The sequence below is a fragment of the Ursus americanus genome, chromosome 1, assembly GCF_024610735.1.
Source record: "Ursus americanus isolate L20-20 chromosome 1, mUrsAme1.1.p, whole genome shotgun sequence".
In the NCBI taxonomy this organism is placed as follows: domain Eukaryota; kingdom Metazoa; phylum Chordata; class Mammalia; order Carnivora; family Ursidae; genus Ursus; species Ursus americanus.
This window is the reverse complement of record NC_142127.1, coordinates 102,817,728-102,845,232: the sequence shown is the minus strand read 5'-3', so window position 1 is coordinate 102,845,232 and position 27,505 is coordinate 102,817,728. Positions and strand designations below refer to the sequence as shown.

The 27,505-nt window shown below is 51.1% G+C and overlaps 1 protein-coding gene across 9 annotated transcripts in view; it reads right to left on the bottom strand.

Moving 5' to 3' along the window:
* The window catches only part of AGAP1 (ArfGAP with GTPase domain, ankyrin repeat and PH domain 1), a 530,989-nt gene that overhangs the window by 321,568 nt on the left and 181,916 nt on the right, over window positions 1-27,505 (bottom strand). For 5 of the 9 annotated variants that reach the window (XM_045794054.2, XM_045794055.2, XM_087864644.1 and 2 more), the window contains exons 2-3: window positions 26,097-26,155; window positions 18,493-18,580 (exon numbers count right to left, since the gene is read on the bottom strand). In XM_045794054.2, the coding sequence (XP_045650010.2) occupies window positions 18,493-18,580; window positions 26,097-26,155 (147 nt within the window). Of the gene's footprint in view, window positions 1-17,780; window positions 17,793-18,492; window positions 18,581-26,096; window positions 26,156-27,505 lie in introns of all 9 variants that reach the window. The other 4 variants (XM_087864639.1, XM_045794049.2, XM_087864651.1 and 1 more) reach the window with 1 other exon arrangement.

Below are 27,505 nucleotides of genomic sequence, written 5' to 3'. Positions count from 1 at the left end.
AAATAAATTCATTGCAGATGTGCTTAGTTAGGATGAGCTCATACTAGGGTAGGATGGGCTCCTTATCCCGTGACTAGAGTCCTAGACAAGGGAAACTCTGGTGGAGACGCATGCAGGAGCTTTATAAGCCAAGAAGCACCAGAGACGCGCCCAAACCACTAGAAGCCCAGAGACAGGCCTGGAGCAGATCCTCCCTCACAGGCTCAAGGGGAAACAACCCTGTGGGGGCCGAGACCGCGGACTTCCGGCCTCCAGAACGGTGGGAGACTCAATCTGCGCTGTTTGGAGCGCCCCCGGCCGGTGGCCCTTTGTTACAGCAGCCTAAGCAAACTAATACAAGCTCTGGTACCGTCTGTCCTCACGCTCCGCCTTCACCTACCGCGAGCTCACATGCACTCACACTCACACGCTCTCTCTCTCCACCTAGCTTATCCCTAGAAAATTTCAAAACCCCCTTTATTCTCTCCATCCCAGCTGTCTGTATTTGTTGAAATCATCCCCGCTTCTCGGCGAGGTTCCTGTAGGAGTTTCCTGCCTGCCTCACGCGCGCCCTCTGCTGCACGCCCACCCCCACAGCACTCCACAATCTGCGGGATCCGCACAACGCCGCAGTTCCGACCCTGACCAACGCTCCTCGTCATCCTGGGACCCTGCCTCCCCCCACCCCCCGCTGGCCCTGCACCCCTGGCAGCTGCCTGCTGCGCCAGTATCTGAGGGCACACAGAGGCCTGCCCTGGGCACACTGGCCACACACACCTGACTCCTCACCAGTCCAGGTGGCCTCCAAGCAGGGGGCGAGCAGCGGAGCCTGTCCCTGGGACCACCCCCGTTCCCAAACTACCAGCACCCCTCCCTGACTCTTCCCTACTCGGGGAGCAGGCATCGGCACCCAGATCGCCAGGAATAGAAAGGCATGGAGCTGAGCACCTCCTCCTCGCATGTCCTACCCACAGCACTCTTGGATGAATTTCACATCCATTCTTTCGTTTTCTTCCTTTAAAGTGTGTTTGTGGAATCTTGTTTGCAACTTATGTTTCCAGATGCTTCAATCACAGTATTCAAGTCAAGAAGGTTTGCAATGACCTCTCTTTGTTCCTCTCCAATCTCAGGCTTTGTAACCAGCAAAGGACTCCAGACCTAATTTACAGCACCTCTAAAAGGAGGGGCGATCCTTTCTTCCATCTCTAAAGGCCCCTCCCAATTCTAAAATCACTTTATGTTTCCCCTCAAGGTATATAATTAGCATGTCTTTTCAACATCTTACAATTACAAATATTAGACACCTATAACTGGCTTACGAGATTTTTCTGGTACTATACATACATCGGAAAAAGAATTAAATATTCCTATGCAGTTGCCATGAGACCACAGATTTAATAATTAGATAAAATTCAGCCAGGTGCTGAAGCACCCAGAAAGTGAGAAGAACATGATTAATAAAAGTTACATATAAATAAACTCCTATTGCCCGCCAGCAGGCTCATGGGAACATGGTCGCCGGGCACTGGAGAAATGTCGTCTGGCACGTCCATAAAATAAGACTTTAAGAACTCGTTTTCTACAGTTTAGAAACACAAAAATGAGAGCCTCAGGAGGAAAGCTTGAGATGCACAGAGCTGGTCTGGCCTCAGCAGGGGCCACGGCTCTTGTTACTTCAATGCAAACACTCCGTCCCATCCCAAGCATTACATCTTTGCCTACCTTAAATTTAAGAGGTCACCACCAAACTCTACATGCAGCTGCACTTTTCATGAAGGGTTTTTTGATGCCTATTTTATAATCCAATTTCCAATTATTTTCCTGCAGGTCTCTTCTACCCAACTTTGTGCTCCCCAGCACACGACGCCCAGCCTTCCCCGTGGCCGATACTATACATTTGTTACATGAATGGTTCAACCTTCTCTGCCAGATAGTATTACATAATATTAAATTACTTCTGGGATGATTTTACTTTTAGAAAGTGTCCCCAAACCTGACCTCATCTTGGAAACCGTCAACATGGGCTGGCCCAGCACATCTGTGTACAGGTGTGCAGTGGGCGTGGCAGGCGGGGATGTGCCAACCCACCAGCTCGACCCCAGCACCAGGGCCCCGAACCTGGGATGCCATGCCTGTGGGAATGGAAAACGGATGTCCCTCTTTCCTTATGTCGATTGCTTCCCAAGACGTGGTGGGGCCAGCAGAGGGAAACAGCACCACACTCGGCATGCAGCAGACAGACAGGCTGCCCTGCTTGCCTGAACTCAACGTCACGTGCAATTTCTGGTTCACCCAAAAGCAAGTTTTCAGGCTTCCCAGGAAACTTCCATGTTGACCTTTGTGTGCCCTTGAGCTTGCATTCTGAAGTGAGCCAAGGTCTTCATTTCTCCCCAAAATGGAGGAGAGGCGGACCTGGACTCGCCTACTGAGAATAGGGATGCTGACGTGTAGGTGTCATGAACAACACAATTCTGGTCTCTATCTTTCAGGAAGACTTGAGGACATCTCTTACCATCCAACTGTAATGAAACACTCTAAAAGTTTCGAGGTTACTATCCTGAGTCCTGGTCTCATTCCTGGGAACCAGTTTTAAATTTGGGATGCTGGAGTAAGTAAAACAACTGGGTTCCTTCTAATATTCAGCACACAGTCGGTGGGGTCAATCTGCCGCGGAGAGCGGTCCGCAGAGGGTTAAGTGCTCAAATGCACGGTCATTCTGCTTTAAGGGGGAAGAAAAAGCAAACTAAATTTTCCTATTAAAAAAAGCTTTCTTGGGAGTGAATACTGCAACAGATGTTTGACATTTCTGTTTCTATCATTTTGGCTAATTGGAATGAAAGCTATTAATGTATGGTTAACAGTTCTCTGAGCAAGAGAAAGTGACACTAATAACAGAGACCCAGAACACTCGAGAGTCCACAAAGCGCTTTTCTTCCCACATGCTCTCCGCCATTACTCACGACACCTGGTGAGGCGAATATCGTTACCAACACCCCCATCTCCTGGGGAGGAAAGGAAGGTCAGGCGCTGAGACCCCCACGCCAGCATGCTGCAGGAAGGAGACCCAAACCCAGATGGCCCACGGATCCCTGCCCCCTCTCTTCCATGAGGGACTCTGTTGGGACAAGGTCCACGCCACACCACCCTGTCCACAGATGAGCCTCACAGCCTTCGTGGAAGTTCCTAGCACCCACAGGGCCGATCAAGAACACAGGGGGCCGGCCTCTTCTTGCTCTGTTCACAACTCCGAAATCATCACCAAAAAGAAACCTACTTATCACGTTGTCCCCCCCACCTTTTTTTTAACTGTGGATTTTCATCTTTACTTTTTCATGCTTTGGCAAAGGATGAAAATTATTTTTGAGTTTCAGTTTGCATTTCACAGCATGTCATTTCCCTTTCCCATAAGGAAGGGCAGGGGCATCATCCTAGTGTCTGACGGAGCTGTGGCTGGTCCCCGGTGCTCACGTGGGGGCAAGCTGGCCTCGCGACCGGTCAGCGATCACGAGCCGTGGCTCAGGCGAGGACACACATCAGGGACTGGGTCTCCTACGCTCCCAGCGCACACATTCTTGGCCATGGAGACCTTTCTGACATTTGCCTAAAATGTTCTCCATATAGCCCCAAGATAAAACAGAGTATCATAATGTTATTGTTCCCTAATTATGTAAGACAAGTGGAATGAGAGGGATACATTGAAAAAGACTATGAATTTATTTCTCCCTAAGACAATATAAAAAAATTACTCATGAATGTGCCAAAAACTTTTGAATTTTGCCCTTTTAAGTTTGACGAAAATACCGAAGTCAGTAACTTATTAATAAGGAGGTTTTGGAGAAGTTTTGTATTGTGACATTTAAAAGGAATTTTGGACCACGTATTATTTTTTCACTGCGAAAAAAGTCTCATCAGTAATGTATTAGTTTACAAAATTTAATGGAGTCAGATTTCATTTCCTCTGCCAATTTTTTTTTAAACTTACATTGTTTAAAAAAAAACAAAACAAAACAGTAACAACTATAAAAATGTACCAGCAGTGCAGATTAATGTGCGGTGACCGCTAAGTGCTTCCATGGGTGAAGCACTCGGGGTTATGACTCGGGTAAGATGAGGGTTCAACATGTTACTTCCTTGGGCAGGCCGTGGTCTCTAATGAGTTCACTTCACCCAGATCTAAGTAAAATAACAAAGGAAGATCGGGAGAGAAGTCAAAGTTCCAGGTTAAGATGGCAGATTTGAACTTCACTGTAATTGAATTTCCTTTCCTTTATTCCTAATAAAACAAAGGGGGGAAAGTAAACAGCAGGAGGAAGAAAATTCATCATACACTGAGAAAAGGGGTGAAGCTCCGCAGACTGAAACCTCAAAAACAGTGGGCCTTAGAGAAAAAGAAGACTCAAGGACTGGGCAGGGCCCTGAATCGCACTCCGGGGGTTAACAACAGCCCCCAGAGGGCAGAGGGAAAAATGGTAGAGGCAGCACAGCCTTATCCTCAACCCTCTGGCGGCAAAGAGAATGCCAGAATGCAGGGGGTGGGGAGCCTGGGGAATGACAATATGTATTCCATCCCCTGCCCCATAAATAAAGGGAACCCCATACTTGGACATTCGTAAATTCACAGGAAAAGCAGAGCCCCAGCCTGTGACAAAGAGCAGATCCCTGTGGTTTGGGGGCGGTTCCCTCAGAGGGTGGAGGAGAGGGATGGGTAGGGCATGATGATGCATTTATACTGTAATTCTCCAGGAAAAGAACATCCAGCCTCCAGTCCCGTGGCCCAAGCGCTTGCCTGTGGGGGATCTGCATGCGTGACTGAGGTCTGCAGAACAGCAATGCGAGCAGAGCGGTCCAGCCCTCTGCTCCAGGACACTCAAGACCTGGGTTATTACCTACCACGGGAAACCAGATGGCAGGGGGCTCTCCACACCCCGTACCTGACTTGGGACGGGCGAGAGGAGGCTTCTCAGTGGCCCCAGCCAGTATCAGTGGCTGACCCTGCGGGGCCCCAGAGCACAGCCAGGACAGCACCAGTATGAGGAAATGGTATGCAGGCCATGCACCGATGCTTCGGGAGGAAGCAAGAAGGGAGACAGGAAGGGAGCATGCAAAACACAGGAGCCAACGGAGAAGAAAACAAAACTTAAAAAGCAGAAGGAAATCCCTTACAATCGCCTCCCTCTCTAATGCAATTTAAGAACAGGCTTTCCAAACAACAAGAATGCCAGGGATGAGAATCTCAAATAGGAGATGAAGTGGAAACCTCTAGAAAGGAGAACCAGAGCGACATTTTGGAACAAATGAGTAAAATTTGAAAAACCAGGAACAGAAGAGACAGTGCTCCAAGCTGAGAGTCAGACACAGAGGGATGGCTTGAAATAAACAGCTGGTGAGATGAGAAGGAGATAAGCCCCTGAGGCAGAAGTTAGCGGACAGGACGACAGACCAACCTGACAAAAGTGTACACGGGGTCGCTGACAACAAGGTCCCCCCAAAAACGACAAGAGTCTTGAGAGATGGAATACAAAGGAATTTTCCAGAAATGCAGAGATCTGCATCTGCAGATCAAAAGACCTCACGATGTTCCAGGAAACAGTGACACGGACTCTCAACATCACTATCAAGAAGAGAAAACAGAGGCACTGGTGGAAACTGCGCCTGCCAGCAAAGGTGGGGTTCTTATCAAGCAGCAGCGTTTCGAAGCTCCTCAAAAGAACTTCTCCAGCAAGGCTGCAGGCTTTTAAACATGGTTGATGTAAGCCTTTTAACTATGGGTAAGTGGTTTTGGAAGTGAATCGTAGTTAACAAGGAACCAAGCATGTGATGCAGTGAAGGAGACCGAGAGCGTGTGGAGTTGGCTGTGCTGGGTAAACTCCTACGTAAACGCAGAAACCCACCTTCTGGCATGTTAGCAGAGTGGCGGCTTTGAACCTGGCCTTTTAAAACCCGTGTCCTGCAAGTGTCTGCACCAGGAATCTATCCAGACAAGCACCTTGCTACGGGGTGTGTCCCACGTTGTCACGACCGACAAGCCAGGCACGTGTGTGGGGACAGCTTTCTGTGGATGTCAGTCAGGGAGCAATAATGATTAGTTCACTAGCTGACTCGGGGGTACGTCATGGTGCGTTTAGTGCTCACCATGACTTAGGGGGCCCCTAACTGAACAATTCCACGGAAGGAGAACAGCTCCTTTCTTTAAGTCAACACGGGAGTTAAAAAAGTCCAGCCACTCCTTTTACTTCGATACTTGTGTGTCCATTTAGTGGAAGGATACCTTGAAATAGCAAACCGGTTGATACTTTTTTTTTTTTAAGTGTCACTCATGCAGCTCACGTTTTCTTGACATCAAGCCAACAAAACCGAAACCAGCTGGACGGAAAGGCGGACACAGCACTGGAACCCGAGAGCCTCAGGCCCTATTCTGTGCTTCCAAGAAGAGCTTCGCTGCGGCCCCTCAGGAGCACCTCCCGCGGAGCACCGCAGTGCCCCAGAGGCCTGCCCGGAGGACTACCGCTCAAACAGAAGGTGGAAAACGAACGTTTGAGGAAGTGGTTTGTTGCTCAACAGTTAGGATTTCTTCACATCTGAGCTTCCAAGAGCTTTGAGGAATATGCAAACCAGCAGTTTAATACACAAAACCTATTGAAAGTTCTCTCCGCCAAATCACCTCTTTCTAAGACTAAAATAAACACAGCAACTCTGGGCAGGTGTGTAGGTTGGTTTATCCAGACCAATCTCCAATTTTCAACATCCACTGACAGACCCAATATCACTCTCATTACGTTTTATGAGTTTCCCCCACCCCCCAAAAAACCCTATCTAAAATTGCTGTTAAATACTATTATCCCCCCAAAAGTCGTCTGTAATCAGAGCCACAGAAGCTCAGCTACTGCAAAGAGGAGCATATGCTCTGCGCCATCATCAATTCCAGAAGGCAGGCAGGCACGGAGGCCACAGAGCCCAGAGGTGGCCAGGGCTCCACCTGAAATAAGGGCAACCCCATCTGGAAAGACAGCTCTGTGGGCGAACAGCTTCCCACCTGCCTGGCCTCACCTCATGCTGCAGGTGAAATGCTGACCACCCAGGCCACTCGCAGTGGGACCCACCATGGATCATGAGCCAAGGCCTCCCCCGGCCCCCAGATCTACTCGGTCTGCCCTGGTCCCACACACCTGGGATTTCCCTGCAACGCTGTTTTGGAAGCTAGAACCCAAAGCTCAAAGCTCACTTAACACTCCTCCACAGAACTCAGTATTTTCCCCAGTAACTCGGCGGCTGCTCCGGGGTCAAGCCCCCTGTAGTGGATGGCAGAGCCCAGCACTCAGTACGCATGGTGGCCCAAGGCCCTTCCAAGCGCCCGGAGCCCAGCTGATGATCAAGTTGCGATGCTGGGTGGTAGTGCTTCCAGGCAGCAGTGAAGGGGAAGAGATGCAGTACCGCCCACCAAGGTCAACCCTGGGCCCAAACCTCGAATGGTGCCCGTGCCTCCTGGTACCTTCATTTCCTCGTGAAAACTCAGGTAATCACAGCACCTGACTCAAGCGGCTAAGGTGAGAGGGCAGGAGCTAGTCCCCGTCAGCTCCCTGTCGGGTCCTTAAATGTCACAAGCGCCTCACAGAAATGAGCTAGTAATTGCTATGTTACAACGACGACTTTGCGATTTCCAAATGCAAACTCACATTTAGAGGGAGAGTCTCCGACTGCAAATGCGGTGACACGGGAGCACACCCAGGAGGACGCAACCAGACAGCAAAAGACAGTGCTCCCGTTCCCACATGAAAACCAAGGCTTTGCCTAATACTCGGTCCTAATTCCACACGTTCCGGAAAATCCAGGAGAACAACAAGTCAAAACAGCGTATGAAACAGCAAGTCTTCGACAGTGCGTCCTAAACTGCTCCGCGCAGAAGATTCTCCATGTCTCTGCTAACAGCCTCTCCATACCTACCTAAACCCAAGCTGTGTTCCTAATCTCCAGCCAGGCTTCCAGAGCAAAGGGATAGAACGTATCTGATTTGCACGCCACTGATACTATCCGGTTCTTCCTAGAAGCAGGCAAGAGTGTTGCTATGTGTGAGCCTTTCCCAAGCGCTTCCTGCCAATTCAGCAACGGGGATCCACTCAGATCCACCCCATCGTGGTCTTCTGAACCACCACTCATGTGGTCAGCAAGCACAGTGCTGGTGCGGGAAACAGAGGGAACGAGGCAGAAGCGGTGCCCTAAGGCAGCTCGTTTTCAAGGGCAGCAGGCAGGACAGGAAGCGGACAAGAAGAGCCAGGCCTGGAGTTGGATTGGGGGTGGGGGTGCTGGGCACCATGAGCAGGTGCAGACCCTGCCCCCAGAACCCACTGAGTGGATGGGGTGGGGGGGGCAGTCCTGAATCTGCATTCTAGAGGAAACAGTCATACACAGTGATGGCCCCTGCTCAGTAAAATCTGATTTATAACCAAATTAGTAAACTGTTTATTGAAAATGTTCCAATGCCCACCACTGTGGTTGCACTTGAACATTCCAGCGTCTACTGCCGCCCCTGAAATAGCTTGCCTGGTGAACTTAATGAAATATATTTAGTCTTTGACATTTGTTTCTTTGGAGGAAAATACATTTCTGGATGTTTTATTTTTAATATTCTGCACATTTATTTTAAGCATCAAAAAAGGTAAACTTACAAAGAGCTTTGCAAATCAGGGCCCTCACCGAGAATATTTTAACAAGGCTTCCTTGATCAGTGACACTACCTGTGGCCTGACACGGTTGCTGGAGGCCAGAGGGTCAGAACGTGAGCGGGAGCGCATCGGCACGCACCGAACAGTAGCTGGAGGCTGGGTTATTCAGGTACTAGCATGCTGGCAAACGGTCTCTTAGTCCCTCGGATTTATTGTTCTCAACTAGTGCTATCCATGTGAAAATAACTTTCCGTTAAAAAAATAATCTGTGCATGAACTGTTTTTAAATACACAATCCTAGAATTAAATATGGAAAAGTAATGGTTTTCAGAATTCCTCACTCACGGAGCACCTGGGTGGCTCGGTCAGGTTACGTGTCCAACTCTTGATTTTAGCCTAGGTCACGATCCCGGGTCATGGGCTCGAGCCCCACGTGGGGCTCCATGCTAAGCGTGGAGCCTGCTTGAGATTCTCTCTTCCTCTCTGTCTACTTCTCAGCCCCAACTCGCTCTCACTCACTCTCTCATTAAAAATAATAATAACAATAAAATAACGGCTCACTCACTACACCCTGAATATCAATCAGGTATCCACGTCAAGAAATTAAAAAAGGCTGCTCACACTGTTAGATTCAACCCTACAGAGAAAACAAGAAATCCTATACATTTTACTGAGCTGTCATTTCCACACACTGTAGGGTAGGGGTCTGCAAATGGTCAGTAAAGGGCCAGAAAATAAAGTTTAGGCACTGTGGGCCGTATTCTTCTTTTCTGCTGGGTTTCTGTTTGTTGGTTTATTTATTTTTACAAACGTTTAAAAGTGCAGTGACTCTTCAGCTCATGGGCAGTCAGAGCCCAAGCAGGGTGACGCTGCTAGAGCCAGTCTCCCCTGTGACATTTCTCATGCCGATGCCGGCACATGACTGCTCAGATGGGTATTTTCCACCTTCTCTCTGGAGACTCGCTCTAACTGTTCCAGCCCAATGGAAACAGTGTATTTGCTTTAATGGAAGGAATCCAGGATTTGTCTCCAAGCCTGTGTGTCCCCATCCTAGAGGGAGCCTTGGTTGGCGAGAATGCCTGAGGCCAGCGCGGAGTGTGAACTGGACAGCCCTGAGCCTGCAAAGCACTGGGGCGTCCTCACGGGGTGTGTGTGTGTGTGTGTGTGTGTGTGTGTGTGTGTGTCAGTGTCACTGCCTCTCCAGCTGAACCTGACCCTGCACAAGGCCCAGGAAGCTCTTGCATCTGGAACGTTCTGGAACAAGATCAGCTTGCACCAGTCCCTGGTGCACAGGAGGCGTCTGCCCAAGCTGGAGAGCACGCCAGGGCACAGGGCCGGGACAGCACAAACACACCCTGCGGCCGGTGTTTCTCAGAACTAAGGAGCAGCCAGCACCCGACAGGGCTGCGGAGGGCTCGGAGGTCAACGGGTTCCCGCAGTTCCTTCCATCGGGATGTGAATCTGTTCCAACCCCCAAAGGTTGTCTGAGGACTCCTCCCCCATTCCCACATTCCTCTCCAAAGCCAGCTCCTGTAAGGGCCTGTCAGAGGCCGGACCCCCGACTCCCTTCAGAACACATCTACATTAGCCATCCCCCCATCCCTGCCCCCTGAGGGCCTCTTTCTTCCCTGGGCTGTAAGGGAAGACGCACAGAGCAGCGGGCTTGACCCCCTGCCAGGCTATGCGGTTACCGGGCACCTGGGTTCAGACGGTTCTTCCACATGTTTCCCCATGCTTGTCCGGGCTCCAAATCGCCCCTCTTCGTTCAGCCTGAACCCGCTCCCCACCCCATGGAGTGCAGAGGCAAGAACACGCTGCGAGACGGTCTGTGCGCCAAGCCCCCCTCCTCCGCTCTCTCCACACCGTCCACCAGTCAAGTGGCCCTCAAACAGCAAGTGCTGTTTGCTTCTTTTGTCTGTGATGTTACTTTTCAAAATAAGCAAAAAAGCTTTAAAAAAATGGGGCTCGGAAAGGGTAACAAACGCCAGCCACACACGCTGCTCCTTGGGGCCGCGTGAACAGAACACAAGCTGCTTCCGGGCCCACGGCAGCCACCACCTGCTCAGGACACTTTGTATTCTGCCTGGACTAAATCCTGCCTCAGAGTCTCCCAACACGCGTCCTCCAGGAAGCCGCCCAGGATGCACAAAACACGACACTGAAGTGGACTCTGGTTTCCACTTCTGGGCTGGGTCAGCCATCAGCGAATCCATGTGAACCAGATGGAACTGTCACCTGTAGAGGATCACTGGTAGCTCTGCACACACACGATCAGAACGATCCTTCCCACCGCGTGTGGCTGGTTCCTGCGGACACCCCGCCCTCAGGCCGGAGGCACCGGCCTCCTGCAGGGTCACATGACCTCTGCCCTCAGGCTGGAGGCAGGGACTCCTGCAGGGTCACATGACCTGGAAGGATGTGCAAGGGCCCTTTCATTTTACCATAGATTCTCCCACAGTTTTGGCACTTGGCCTATTTCACTGCTGCAAACTTTTACCTCCCTCATCACCATGTCCTGGTCCTTGGAGCTGGCCATGACCCCAAAGGGGAGCTTGCACTTGGAGTGCTGAGGTCAAGCAAGCATGGTCTCGTGGGATGTAACATTTTCTTCAATGTCCACTGCTCCATCTCTCATCAGTCATCACTGAAGCGTGAGCTTTATCCAGTCAACTTAACACCCAGCCTCCTCTGGAATGTCAGTCTCTCCACCCTGACCCCGCAGCCACACAGGGAGCTTCTCCTTACCTGAGCCTTCCTCCCCCGCACCAGACGTGGCGTGCCCCTCACCCTCTCCTCTCTCACCCCAAGGCTGGCCTCAGCTCCGTATTTCTCCCTTTCTGTGCTACCTTCCACAGAAAACCTCTCAACCCCAGTGGTCAGATCGCCTTAGCGAAGGCATGGTTACAAGTGTCTGATCTCTCCCACTTCCCAGGACCAGTAAAACAGACTGAGGGGGATGAGGGGTGGTGAGTTAAGACAACAGTGGGGAGGGGGATGCAGAAAAACAGCCCTGTGAGCTGATACTTTAAGATCCAAATAAATGCACGACATTCCAAAGGTTGCAGCCCCTGAAAATCAAGAAGGAAAACATGCCTGAAGAGCCCAAGGTCCACAGTCAAAGTGGGACGGTAGAAGCCAGAGAGACCTGGTAGTGGTGCACAGGGGTGAGTTCAAACAGTGCCCGGGCGCTGCCAGGGCAGGCCTTCAGAGCACAAAGCCAGACAGCAGATCTGCGAGCCAGGGACGAGCTCTGCATTACAAGCCCCACTGGGGACGATACAGAACGGCGCGAGACTCCAGCCAGGCAACCAGAGGGGTGTCTGATCTGCTGCTGCAGCGAGTGAGAGACACAGCCAAGTCTCCTCCCCAGCTCCTGGGAACACTAAGGACCACACGGTCATGAGGCCACCAATGAAATGCCTGCCACCAAGTGGAGAGACCTAGCTGAGCACGAAGCCCACCAGGGCAAGAAGTGGGACAGACCGTTCCTCATGAGCTTACGTGGATCAACAGGGTCTTTCTAGAGCGAAATCCGTCCCCTTAGCTGCTCCCAGTACACGAGTTAATAAATCCCTGCTCTTCTACGTAAGCTCCTTGAAGGTGGTCTAGGCTGACACAATTAACACGCACCGTGTTTTCCAGATCAGAGCAGGCCGCTGCCTGGGCCAGTGGTGGATGGCTCTGCTACCATTCAGACTGCCTGGGACAGGAGCCAGCTGCCAGCAAGATGACAGAATCAAGGCCAGAGACAGGGACGGATGTAGCAATGGACCAGGGTGCTTTCACCTGGATGGGGTTCAGCGTTGAGGGATCCAATGACTACTTTTTCACTTGCAATACAGAGCTCATGCATTTAAAGCTCTAAAAACCACCTTCAGTATTAAGATTTCCCTAGTAAAAAATGATCTATAATTGCGAAGATGAAACTTCCTGGACCCTCACCTCCTCTTCCTAGTAAAGAAATGGTTTTGTAGCAATGTGTGATGTCCTGAGAGGTCTTGGGAAAGCTACAGCTGTGTCAACAGCATGCACCGTGCTATTTGGGGTCTCTGTGTCACATGGCCTAAGTGAGCATTTGTGGGCCGCAGGGGAAGCTGGAGCTCTTCCCGGCAGAAGCCAGCAGGCCCTCTTCTGAGTGCTCAGACTCTCCTTCAGCCAGGTGTAAGTCGCTGCCTTGAATTAGAGTTCTCTAAACAGAAGGCTCTTCTCCTCTCTGGAAGGTACCCGCTCTCAGGACGCCCTTGGTTTCTTGTTGACTTAATTATAACAACATGGGAAGATGTGTTCTGAGTTCCAAACGACCAACTCGAAAACACATTTTGTCCTGCCAGCTTTGTCAATGCCAAAAACATGACGACCTTCTCATTCTTATTTTACAGCCTTAGCTTTCTTTTTCTTGTTCAAAACAAGTAGAATGTGCTTCTCTTTTATTGTTTCTTTCTAGCTTTAGGGGTAATTTCAGGGTCCCTCACTTATTCTGGACAACATCACCTGGCCCTCAACATGGCTTACGTGTGAGAGGACAGAGTTAAGAGCAGGTGGAAGAAAGCAAGAGCCAATGAACCCAGAGGCGGGTTCGAAATGATTCAAGAATGTGAAGAAGACCTGACTTGTGCCTGATCTATTAAACCAACCTACCAGCAAGCTGCTCATAATCTCAAGGTTTACAGATAATCCTCATTAAAAAATTATCATGTACTCATAATCACTTGGTTACAAGTAACACGGCAAAATTATGTTAAAACATTAAATGGCTGGATTTCGAAACTACTCAACTTTTATTAGAGTTTACAGATTTTTTTCATTGGGACTTTAAACAGCACAAGAGGACGTGTTTAGAAATAAGCCCTAACATCTGTTGAGCAGTGGTAGCTGACAAAATTTTTTTTAAGTTTATTTGATTTGGAAAGGGTTTTAGGGACTGACAGCTTAAATGCATTTCATGTGTCCCAGAAAATATGGCTAAGTGTTTACCACATGGTTTGTTTCTAAGCAACTAAGTAAACATTCATTAAAAAAAATTTCAGATCCATGTGCTCCTGAGAACGTATCTCCCATCTCCCGCCCGAGACAGACACATCTGCTGGGAAACAGTTGCAGGCAGAGTGCTGAGGGCAGGAATAGGGGAGGGACAGCCTGCTTGCTGGGACCTTACGGTCAGCAGGCCCTGGCTTCTGCCAGGAGCAGTGACCACAGAGCTCTCCACCCACATGGGACAGCGGCAGCCAGGAACGGGGCACCCTGACACCTTCACCCCGTTTAGTTCCCACAGTGGCTTGAAAAATGAGCTAAGAGCAGTTAATTGTACAATCACAGGAGGGAGGGTTGGTGGACATTCTTAAGCTTGTCTCTACCAACCTTAGCATCTTCCACTCAATCCACAGGACAGCTGAGTCTCGTCTTGGAGAACCCGTGGGCCCTTCCCCTGTACCACCGACAAGGCGGCTTCTCGGTGTGAGCTTCTCCGGGCTCCACACCCTCCTGCACGAGCTGTCTGCACCGCTGAGCAGGGCCCACGGCATGAGAGACAAGAGGAGTAACGTGGGGATGTCACAGAGACAAGGTCTCAGAGCAGTGACTCCATTCTACAGCTTAACGTCTCTCGAGGACACCATAAGCCACAACCTCCCAGTCCGCCAGGGGTTCAGAGGCTCAGGGCAGGTGTCTGCCAAGTTCCCACGGACACTGGACAGCTAAGTTTCCTTTCCTTTCTCTTTTTCTTAATTTTGAGGGGAGAGAGTGAAAACCCGGGCGGCAGTCCCACGGGGTCTCTGGTGGGGAAGGCGCGGCGCTCAGTGAATATTAAGCACGCACATGAGGCGGACGCTCAGATCACACGCCCAAAACACCATTCACAATTCTAATTAGTGCCATTAACAGGGCACTGATCGCAAAGGAGTCATTTTCACTGCGTATCGTTACTGAGAGTGAGTGACAGCTGTGAAATCCCCATTAGAGGTGTGACGGTCACAGGCAAGCTCCTCTCCTCTCTGTGAAGTCCCAGGACACCAGCAGGGAGCACCTCCCGGGACAGCGGGGGCAGCTCATGACTCCTCCCGCCCCCACGGGGAGCAGGACAACGTCAACCGTGATAAGCGCAGTTTCTGCTTAAACACCACGTGTGCGTAACACACGCAGGGTCGCTGGTGGGGGGATTCCCTCCCGTAACAGAGATGTTCGAGTCCTAGCCCCTAATACACGTGACGTGACCTCTTCTGGAAACAGGGTCTTTGCAGATGTGACAAAGATGAGGTTAGACGAGGGCAGGGTGGACCCTAAGCCCAGTGACTGCCATGCCCAGAAGAGGGCGATCCAGACATGGAAACAAGGCCACCGGAAAACACTGCGTGAGGACTGAGGCTGGGAACAGACCCGTGCTTGGAGCCAGGAAGAACGAACCCCGTCAACACCGTCATCTCAGAGTTCGGGTCCATAGCGCAGGGACAGTAAGGTTCTGGGGACTGAAGCCACACAGTCTGTGGTATTTGTTATGACGGCCCTAGGACTCAGATACACATGCACACATGCGACCGAACGGATATTTGCCTGCATGAAAATGTCACTCCTTGGATGACTTTGATGGAATCACTGGCTCCCCGCTGAGTTACCCACTTTTGCATTGCTAGTTTACTCATTAAAAAACATACATAATATTTAAATCCATCCCTGATTTAAACCGCATCTCTAAAAATTACTGAAATCGTGTTTGTCAACTCTCTTTGCTACAAGAAAATCCATGAGAATTTATCACCCAGTTCAAACACAACAGCTGTTCTCCTCGGAGACCCAGCCACAATCCATCTGATGAAAAGTACATTCCGGCAAAAGTCCGGGTCGTCCCACACCAGTTTCCAACAGAGAGAGAACTCTTCTGGAAACAGAAAGCCCTCCCCACCGTAAACGGCCAGCAATGCGAAGATCCCGCAGCGGGTGAGTGGCGCTAAGGGACATTCACACGTTAAGGAAATCGAGGAACAACCTGTGTGGGCAGGAGAGCTGCAGCGAGCCGTATGCACTGGCCGGTCTCACCGGCACTTGCAGCAGCAAGCTAGCGCCTCAAGTCACTGCCACGTGCGGCCGGGGGCAGCCGGTCTCTCCAGCAATTGTAGGAGGAAAAGAGAACAAGTCAGAGGTGGAGAGGTCCCACAGCTCACTGGACGTGCCCTCCCCCCAGGGTGGCACTGGAGATGCCTGTCATCAGCTCGCTGCCCCCTCTGTCTCTGCGAGTAGTCACAGGTGGGCTGAGCTATGACCGGCTTCACCTGCCGTCCGCGTGCGTGGAGCGGACTCCATGGCTCCGATGCGCTCCACAAACCTTGGCAATGATTTGGGACATTCCGACTCCAGAACATTCAGAACGGAAAGGTTCTCAATCAAGTCAGCACACGTTACTGGTTGATGTTAACACATTCGACAACAACCGAGATCACTTTCCAGCTACAGGCTTCCTGGTAGAATTCTAGTTCCAGAAAGAACTCCACTGTGGCCAGACAGTGAGAAATCGAGGCTTTCCTCATTCACGTCCTTTCAGAAACAACCTGATTCTCCTGCTTTTACGAGACTCGCCCAGGCCAGGGGACAGGAAGTGGGAGTCAGTTCCCCAGCTTCCCTACGAGGCAAGGACGCAGCCACCTGCCTGGTTCCAGGAAGGCACAAGTGGACAGCCCCTGGGAAATAAAGATTCAGGGGAGTTAAGGGGTTTCCAGGCACATGGCAGCACCCACCCACAGTTCTTTCTGCAGCCGCACGCCTTGATGTACGTCCACTCGGGCACCTGGGGGCCCCACCCTTGACCTGAGTTACACGTGAGAGGACAGGTGGGCGGGCTGAGTCCCTGGAAGTCGAGAGAAAAGACAGTGAAGTGTCTTTCCCCTGATCCAGGACACCCTGGGCACAGGCCCCACTGCAGGGGATGAGACTTTGTAGACGAGGAGAGGGATGTCCTCTGGTGTACAGGCGCATGCTTCTACCCCTTAAAATAGTGTATTTTTAAAACTGTAGGCAATGCCATGAAATTTCAGTAGAGTAAAATGTGTTAATCAAAGAAGGGGGTTCATCAGAGACCACAGTTTAAGTCACCCCTCTGTGTATAATTTTTACCTGAAGTATGAACATTAGAGAAAAATGCCTTCAGGCTCATCAAAATATAAGGGCCCCTTGCAGAGAAACCACAGCCCCGAATGTGATGGAATAGAACAAAAATAGCACATGGGAAAAGAGCAAAAAGCCACGGTAACAACAAAACAGCACTACGTAGGGAAGGGATCGGCGTCTGTGATGCAGGGGCTCCCGCACTGAACTGAACGTGGGAGAAGCCGGAGCACTGGCAGCAAAACCAGGGGCCCAGACCCTGTCACCGGCGACCCCAGAACGGAATCAGAGCGTGGAAGGAGGGTGCGGGCAGATTCACTCGAAGAGCTGATCACGTGAGGCCAGGCGAGCCCGGCCCTCAGCATGTCGTGTCATCAACGCCTACCCCAACAAAGACCCAGAAAGCCCAAGAGAAAAGCTCCGACTCCGTCGGTGGAATTAAAACGACTACGGCTACAATCCACACTTAGACACCAAGGAACAAACGCAACACCAGCACAGCCGCACGGAAGCAGCCAGAAAGACCCGGAACATTCTCTCCCCCCGCCCATCTCCAGATCGTGCCTTTCCTAGCATGTGTGTATACTCTCCGTTGGACAGCTGCGGCGGCTTCTCTTCGATTCCCAGCTAGGAGCCTCCATGTCTGATCTCCCTATGCCCTCATCTCCACGTGGATAACGAAAAAACGGCCTTCCCCTGAGGTGACCACCACGAGGCTTTGATGACAGGGCTCCAGAACTCTGCAGAATGATGGCAGAGCCCCAAAACGCCAGCCTTCCGTACCCTCCTGAATGGTTACACAGTCTCCAGGACGAGAGTTAAATACTAGAACAGGTGTTACAGGGAGCATGAGAAGCTACTCAGGACTACTGCTAAGAACACATCTAAGGGACAAAACAGGGTGAAATGTGTAACTTAAATAAAAGGATAAAATGAAACAGAATCGATGGCACACAGAACAAGGAGGGAGGGAACACTACAGTGCGAAGTTGAGCCTGTCCTCTCTCTTCAAACAAGACAAGCGCTGCCATGAAGAAAACGTATAGTTACCTGCGTCCATATCTGCAAAGAATGGAACAGCCAGTAAGAAAGAGAAGGAACCAGAAATTCAGTGTCTCAGAATTGGATCTTACAAGGTTACACGGAGAGAAAATATCATTCAGAAAGCCGCCTGTGAACTTGACATTGATTAAAGACACAGGGACTGTACGGCTTCCTGCCATTACCGTAATTTCACTTAAAGCAAAAAAATAAAACATGAATATGTTAACTGAAGAAGCGAAAGCCTAATGGCAAAAGAAATCTCTAACTCTCCTGCAGAATGACTCTTACGTGTCTGTAATACAATATACGGGGAAACATACTCAAACGTACAGGGGTGGTCATCTGAGAGGCTCCGATCCATGACCAGGTAACAGTACGTGCAAGATACGGATAAACTCAATGTCCAGATCAGAGCAATGGACGAGTAATACTTAAAGGGGGTGACTCTGGATTGACATTTGAAACGCCAGGACTATTGCAAAAGAAATAAATTCAACAGCATTTCAAGGCTCTACTCTGCTGTTCTAAATGCCAGTGTAAACATGGTCAGTTAGCTAAAACTACTATGGAAGAAATGACATACCTAAGGATTTTTACTGCTTGGTATTTTACTCTTTTTTGAAATGTGATGCATCATCGTCATGATTTAGAATATGCTACAGAAAAAGTTAATACACTAAACGCTCTCGAGCTTGAGACAGCCTGCCAGACAGCATACCTTCGGGAGACTCCTCCTGGACGTACGTGCCGGTGAGATACCGGTGCACCAGGGCCGACTTGCCGCTGGCCAAGTTACCCACGATCCCCTGAAACACAGAATCGGATGACCGTTCATTACCATCACTCTACTCGTCAATCTGCAAACAGAGAGAGGTTAACAAGTACAGTAAGTCCAAGCACGATCATAACTGAGCATCGGCTAGAAGGCCCAAACCTGGCTCGTTAAACTATCCTCCTGAAGTCAAAGGGGTTCCTGAGCCCTCTCCTTCCACCTCCTGTTCTCATGGGTCTCCTGGGCTCTGAGAGCGTCAACGCCGTCTGGGCACACACCCACAGCAGCCTTCTTCCTGATACCACGTGTGGTGGTGCCATCAGCAGAGCACACAGTCGGTCAGCCCACGACACAGACTGTGCACCCTCACACCCTGAGCGAGGTACGCGGTGTTAAATGGGGCCCAGTGCAGTACAGACTCATACAGGAATGAGAATGGTATTCTGGTACATTCCACCAAGACTACGGCGTTGGTCCCGGAGCCAGGTGAGAGACCAGCTAAAAAGAGCCACACGGAGGAAGAACAGTGGGGGAGGGGCCGCAGGGGTTCAGACCCGGGCAGGGAGGAGAAGAGGAAGCCTGCTTCTCTGGAACAAGGATCCCTGCTGCAGGACAGGGACACAGAGCAGAGGCCTGTGGTGGAGGCGGCAAAGGTGCTTGGACTGGGTTAAGAATGCCCATCAAGAGCCCGGGGGGCCACTGCTCTAGCAAGAGAGAGCAGGGTGAAATGGAGTGAAACAGCAGTCACCTGGCCCGCAGTGCTGCCTGTGTGGCACCTTCCTCTGGAAAAGCTCTCTGTTAGCACAGCCAAGACACCTGGACTTGAGGGAGGCCGGCCCCGGGAAGCCTGCCCTTCTCCTGTGCCGGGACCTCACTCCCTCTACCCTCTCTGCAAGCTGCCCATCAAGAACTCCCCTGCATATTTTTCCCTTTCCCTTTCCCACCAGAACTTTCCTCTCTGCATTTAAGCATGCCCAAATCAATCAATTAAGAAAAAAGGGAAAAAGAAAAAAAGAGCCTACCTCCCCTTTCCACCGGAGCCAGTTTCTGGGCCACATTCGCGCCCTCCTGGTCCCGCCCTCCATCCTTACAATCTCAAGTGTTGATCCAAGAGCTACAAGAACGCTGCCCTGAGGCCGGCAAGGACTTCATTTCTCAAAGCACTAGCCTTTCTCTTGCTCCTGACCCAGCCCATCACCAGACGCTGCAGACAAGCCACGCTTTCTTCAAACTTTCTGCCCTGGGCTTCCTCCTCGAACTTCCTCTCAGCCCACATGGGCCCCCTTCCAGATCTCCTAGTTTCTCCTAGATCCTTGACTCTCATGCCCCCAGTAAGCTACTGATCCCAAATCTCATTCCCCACCCCCCCCCAGGAGAACTATGTAAGTTCCCTGCATGCACCCCACACCATCCACGCTGGTACTCAAACCCCAGCACGTCCAGATCTCATCGCTCTCCTCAATTTGCTCCTCCATCTCTATGGCCACTCCCCACCCGGCCTCTCAAACCAGAAACGTGGACGCCATCCCAGATTCCCAGCCTTCCCAGTCATGGAGCCCCTGCACTCAGAAGCACCTTCCCAGGCACTCTGGGGCAGGCCTGCTATCCACTGGATCACAGGAGCAGATGTCAGGTGGTCTCTCTGCTTACGGGCTTTCCTCTCACCCCTAGAGTACCAGAGAGATTCCTGGAAACTGCCTCATCCTGATAGGCCTTGCTGTCTGTCTCCGGACGCCCGGACCTTTCCTCATCAATCACTTCCTAAAATACTATTCCTTCTCACCGGTCAGCAAGCAGTTCAGACGCCACCTCCTCTGAGAAGCCTTCCTAATGCACAGCCTCAACTGGGCACCTCTCCTCCAAGCCCCCTTCACACCCTCCTCACGACATTGTCTCATGACCTTTATTTAGCACCGTCACTCCACGGGTCTGACTGGGGATGCTGACGATTCCCAAAGGGCAGGGTCGGGGTCACCCTGTCTCTGGGTCCCAGCGTCACACCAAGCCTGGGCAGACTCCCACCAGTACTGGCCCCGTGAACGAGCCAATGAGTGAATGATCCAGCGTGAGTACAAACAGAGAGGCTTTGTTGCTGAGGCACAAGGCCAGGCGACGTGGGCAGATCCTAAATAAAGATGTTTCCCCTCCCGAAGTGACTCATGTCTTCTTTTTACCTGGGGCCTCTATCATCTGAAAATGTCTACCTATTAATTATTCTTTTGCTCAAGGGCACCTGCTGCTTGTCAGCTTCATGCTGAGAAAATCCAAACCAGTATGCCACAGAATTAAATTTTTAATTAAGATTAGAGTTTCTCTTTCCTGAGGAGGAAAATGCTCAGAATCAACACTGCGCGGTCTCTGCTTTCTGCGTGTGGCAGCATTCCTTCCCTTCCACACCAGTGCTCTGCAAAGAACGAGCTTACCCTTCAGGAGGAGAAAATCAGTCAGTCTTGGGGGCGGTGGGGGAAGGCATGTGCTACAGTCCGAATGGCCATCTCACAGACCTTCTTACATTCACGCCCCATGGGCCTTATGCTAATTTGAAACACTGGCAGGAACTAACAGCCCAGCTGTAAGGAGGAATAAAATAAGGGACGGAAATGCTCTTCAGGCTGTAAAGCTCCACTGGATCCATGACTGCTACCCGGTGTAAAAAGGAGAGGATGGAACCAGCCTGTCCATCGTCTACAGGCTTCGTGGGGAGACGCGTGGGGGCGGCGTCCGGAAAATCACACACAGGCCCACCTATGTCCGGTAGCCAGAGGCTGTCACCATGACCGGGCCACGGGCCCCGCGACCTCTGGGTGAGGCCGCAAATCGTCAGGGCCCCTGCATGCGTCCTCACGTCACACAGGGGAAAGGAGTGCCCTCTCCTCTAAGACTGATTTCTCTGTTGTCCACACCTCACCGCTTACCTGCTAAACGTGCAGTTTGCTGAAAAGGAAGTCAAGGCTGTCAGTAAAAATCCCAGTTGGGAATTCAGTGAAAACCCACAGACGGGCTGTGACCAGAGGCTCCCCCTGCAGGTGGGATGTGCAGGGTGGCTCTACTCTGCCCAGACAGCAGCACTGAGCGCCCACTGCCCCTGAGCGGCGTCCGGATCCAAGAGCAGCCGGTCACTGATGATCTCGCCACAACACAACTTCAGAAAACACGAGGCATGATACCACCACTCTTGAAAGAAAGCAAACGCTGAAATTTTTCCTCTGACAGATTCCAGAAAATCTACTGCAAAATTTCACATAAAGAGTCCACTTGAGACTTGTGATTATGTCATGTACTTGCTGCATTTGTGACAGAATCAGGGATTCTGAAGGCGCTGACCTAAGGGGCCACCTGTCTTGGGGGGCGGTGTCAAACAATGGCAGCCCTATGGACGCCACAGAGAATGCCTCCAAACAAAGGAGCACTTTCTGCAGAGGCTGAGAAGTCCTCGGCGCAGAGGGGGACCCGCTGGTGTGGCCTGCCCTTCCATGGCCGGAGGACGCCCTGATCCGAACAGAGCTGGCTGTCCTGTGTGGGTCCATCCATCCACACGCAGGTCAGGGGCAGGACATACAGAATTTCCTCCACACGAATGCAGAACCGTGTTTCCTTGTCCACCGGATGTGGCCGACCCTTCGGCACATGTGCCCAAACCTCAAGACAGTTACGTTCTGGGAACACGAATCCACGTTGCCTCTTAATGTAATCACCTCCCACACCTCTGGGCATTCGCGCCGGGAAATTACACGCTTTCGAAACATCAGCAGAAAACCCGTTTACAGTAGTGAGCATCCTCAGTTATGGGCTGGTATGAACATGTGGGCTCTAGGAGAACCCCCGACAAACCACCAAAATCGGGTCCAAATCAGAGGGTTCGGTACTCAACGATCACAGTCAGACCGTCAAAATGGGAGTCCCTGGCCTCCGGTGGCTCGTTCAATCTCGATTCATTAAACTTAAATGAAAATTTTAAATTCGGCTCCTCGGTCGCACTGGCCACCCTTCAAGCACTCGGCGGCCACACGGGGCCAGCAGCTAGCGCCCCAGGCAGTAGGACACAGGAGGTTCCCACAGGTGCAGAAACTGAGTGGGCCGTGCTGATGCGGGAGCACAAAGCGCATTCAAATCCCAGCTCCGCCGCTTGCTGACTATGGCTTGAGGGGGAGTTCCCAGGACGCTGAGGGCACCCCCTCCTCCTCTTGAAACGGGGTCATGACAGGACGTGGCTCGCGGGCAGGCGGAAGCGAGGGGCTTGTGTGACGCACTCACAACATGCCCTGCACAAGGCCGTGGCCCGCGTCCACATCACAACACCGCTACCGCTGTTCCGCTCCGACTGCAGGACAGAAAGGCACTTGGGCTGTTTCAGGAGCGTGAGGCCGTATCTGCACCCGGTAAATCTTCCCGGAAAGCTCCTCGTAGCAGCATAGCCAAATCTGTAGCACTCCCTCGCAGGCGTTTCCTGGAGGCACCGCCCGACGGATCAATCCTGTGCCAGGCACAGCGCTTACAGAACACGAGAGAGAATGAAGCGGCTGTCTCGGGGCCAGTCGTGCAGAACCCCGGCTTCGGGAAGGGCCACGGGACCGACGACCCTGCGTCTCCCACAAGGAAAGCAGTCTCTGGCAACGCTGCGGAGAAAGTCAGAGCTCTGGCAGGAAGGGCGAGGAGAAACGGGAAGGCGGTGGCCCCGACGAGCACACCCGGCCATGGCACCGGGACGGGCATGTCAGATGGGACAGGAGGCCCTGAGGACCACACCTGCAGATCCTGGCGTCCCTTCCCATGTCATCCCTTACTTCTTAGGTTAAAAACATGTTTTTCCTGGTGACTGAAGTCACATAACGCTCTCTTCAAAGTCTGGACGTTCCTTGTGGCTCCATTTCCTCATCTCAGGGGAGAGAAACCTGAAGGGTCCTGCCTTGCCTGGGTCACCCACAAAGCACCACTGAGGCTGGGCCCAGTGGGGGCGTCCAAGGTCCTCAGGGTGGGGGTGGGGGGGTGGCTACTGACAGACAGGCTGGAGTGGCTAACAGCAAGATGGACCTGGGGAGAGAGGGCACACGCAGGCGAAAGGCCGTACATGCACAGGTATACGTGAGGGGCCGGGAGAACCGAGCAGGACTGTGTCCAAGCCACACGTCACTGGAGGCACAAAACAAGGACGACCTGTCTGCCTGCATCCTACGGTCAGGGCCCACCACTGCAGCAGTTCAAATTACACACACACGCCACACACAGTATACACACGCATATGTACACACACGCCACACACAAGTATACACATATGTATACACACGCCACACACAAGTACACACATGCATATGTACACACGCCACACACAAGTATACACACATATGTACACACACGCCACACACAAGTATACACACGCATATGTACACACACGCCACACACAAGTATACACACGCATATGTACACACACGCCACACACAAGTATACACACGCATATGTACACACACGCCACACACAAGTATACACACGCATATATACACACACGCCACACACAAGTATACACACGCATATGTACACACACGCCACACACAAGTATACACACGCATATATACACACATGCAACACACAAGTATACACACGCATATGTACACACACGCCACACACAAGTACACACACACATGTACACACACGCCACACACAAGTATACATACATGTATACACACACGCCACAAAGTATACACACGCATATGTACACACATGCCACACACAAGTATACACACATGTATACACACACGCTGCACACAAGTACACACACGCCACACACAAGTATACACACATGTATACACACAAGCCACACACAAGTATACACACATATGTACACACATGCCACACACAAGTATACATACATGTATACACACACGCCACAAAGTATACACACGCATATGTACACACATGCCACACACAAGTATACACACATGTATACACACACGCTGCACACAAGTACACACACGCCACACACAAGTATACACACATGTATACACACAAGCCACACACAAGTATACACACATATGTACACACATGCCACACACAAGTATACACACGCATATGTACACACACACCACACACAAGTATACACACGCATATGTACACACACGCCACACACAAGTATACACACGCATATGTACACACACCACACACAAGTATACACACATGTATACACACACGCCACACACAAGTACACACACGCATATGTACACACACGCCACACAAATATACACATGCGTATGTACACACACAGCACACACAAGTATACACACGCGTATGTACACACACACCACACACAAGTATACACACGCGTATGTACACACATGCCACACACAAGTATACACACATGTATACACACATGCCACACACAAGTACACACACACATGTACACACAAGTATACACAAGCGTATGTACACACACGCCACACACATAAATGTACATATACACACCACACAGAAGTGTATATACGTATATACATGCATATATACACATATCACACATGTATATATACACCATACACATACATGTACATATACCATACACATATGCACAAATATATAAGCACACACACATCTATAAGCATATATACACATATGTAAACACACATGCATACCACAGATACACATCCATGTGTGCATATAAATGTATGCATACATACATGTACATATACATGTGCACACACCACAAATGTTCATGTGAACACACATATACGTGTAAACATACATATCACAAATACATATGTTTGCATATACACACAGGACACACATGCACATATACATACAAATACACACATCACACAAATATATACATGTGCATATAAATATATATATACATACATATACATGTAAACACACACACACACACACTTCTCCCAAATGCCACCTATACCATGACAAAGAACATGATTATTTAAAATTTATACTGGTCCCTTCCTTCTAACCTAAGGCAGGGAACATGCAGTGGAGAGGTGCTCGAGGGTGTGGTTGCAACAGACCCAGGTCATTTTTTATATAAGGCAATTTGAAGCTTTAAATAATCTCACTGGAAAAATATTTAAACTTTTTAATAAAAACAAAATCTTTTATGTTATAACTTTGTACCATGGTAAGCAACCAGTCACATTTTTTAAATGATGAATTCCAAAACTTGACAGTTCATCAAAGAAAACTCCCATGACATCCTGGCAAAGGATAAAACAATCCACATGTGTGCATGTGTGTGTGACTCTGTCTCTCTCCCACACACACACGGACACGAGAGAGACGATGGTGGATGGACCCTGCCCGGCACGCACAGGGCCACTCCGGCAGCCTGGCTGACGTGGCCGTTCCAGGCACACTCAAGGCTCTGGTCCCAATCTGTCAGCTACACCTGGTCCTTCCCAGGGATACACCCAGAGGTATGCTCCACATCGGGGCCCCAGGGACAGCCAGGCCCCCTCGGGATGCAGGCCTGGGCATGCTGGCAGGCCACCTCCCGCCCCTCACAGAGCCCCGCCTCCTGCCAATGAGGAACCACGGCCACGGGGGCCAGGAGAACCACTCACCACTTTGAGCTCCGGGACAGATCGACTTAATGTCCATTCCTGGCTATTCACAAAGGCATCTGTAAAACAGGAGGTAAAGCAAAGTGAGATGCACAGCTCACTTCAGTGCTGTCAAAATGCCCCCAGCGTGCCACCTCCCTACCAGGAAAACACCGAGGGTGGTGGGGACCCACCTCCTCACGCTCCTCCACCCCACTCCTATCCCCGGTCTGTGTCTGTCTCCTAAACCAGGACGTACACTCCGTCCAAGAACCCCCAGGGGCCTCCGGAACCTAGCTCTTCCCCACCTCACACGTCCCCGCCTGAGCCCCACAGGCCCACGCTGTCCAGGGGCGAGTTTCGACCCTTGGGCTCCTGCACAGTCGCAGGCGGGGGATCAGGGAGGCCCCTGGCTTTCCAGGAACTGACCCCGAAGCCGGCAGTCAACTTCTCGTCTCTCGGTTTGTCCCTATGAGAGGCTCGTCGGAAATCCCACCGACAAAGTCATGGAGGGAATGACTAAGTTTTGCAAATCCGAATGTTCACAACACAACAGCCGTTTATGGTTTAGGAGACTGTGGAATTCTGACGCTCACGCACAAATAATACACAGGATTTGCAGTCAGGGCTGTAAGAGATGTCAAAAAGACGGGGGTGGGGGGTGCCCAGCTACTGTGTGGCGCTCTGCAGAGCCCAGCCTCCACCCCAGCATGCTTGTGGTGCCCCCACCCCCAGCCGGCGGTCTCTGCCCCTCACCTCACATGTGCAGGTCAGGTGGGCCCACCCAATCCTGATTCCCCACATCTCCCGATCACCCCTTCTTATCAGGGAGACCCCACACCACCCCCCACACTGAGCACTTACGAGCAGACAGAAAGAGGTACCAGCTGTTCCCACCACAACCAGCTGAGGGCAAACACCTCTCATTCGAAATGGGATTCCCTTTCTATTTTCCACAAATTCAGAAATTTCATCACTCCACGTTACGTCTAAGAAGTAAAGCGATTCACAAAATACCTAAAAGTCAAGGAATGCCCATCATTTTCAAAAACATGACATTCTAATACCATGGGTGCAGGAATGGAAGCAAAGGGCGTAACCGTGCGGTTCCCCGGGGCTATCACACAGAAGGACGAGAAACGTGTCTGAAGGAAGCAAGGCAAACACGATCCACGGGGACACCAAAAGGAGGTAGGCGGCCAGCCAACAAACCAGACTCGGGCCCTGCAGGGGTTCGCGCGAGGTGGGACGGCCCATCACAGAGGACTCAGCGGCTCAGGGCGGGTCAGGGGGTTGGGAGAAGACAGGAGGCCCTTAGCGGCTGGGGCAGGCGCAGGGCTGATGCAGACACGTCCAGTCACCTCGAAACCTTAGCTGGAAAAGGGACTGGTGTTCCATGTCAGACACACTGGCCTCGGGGGACCCAGTGG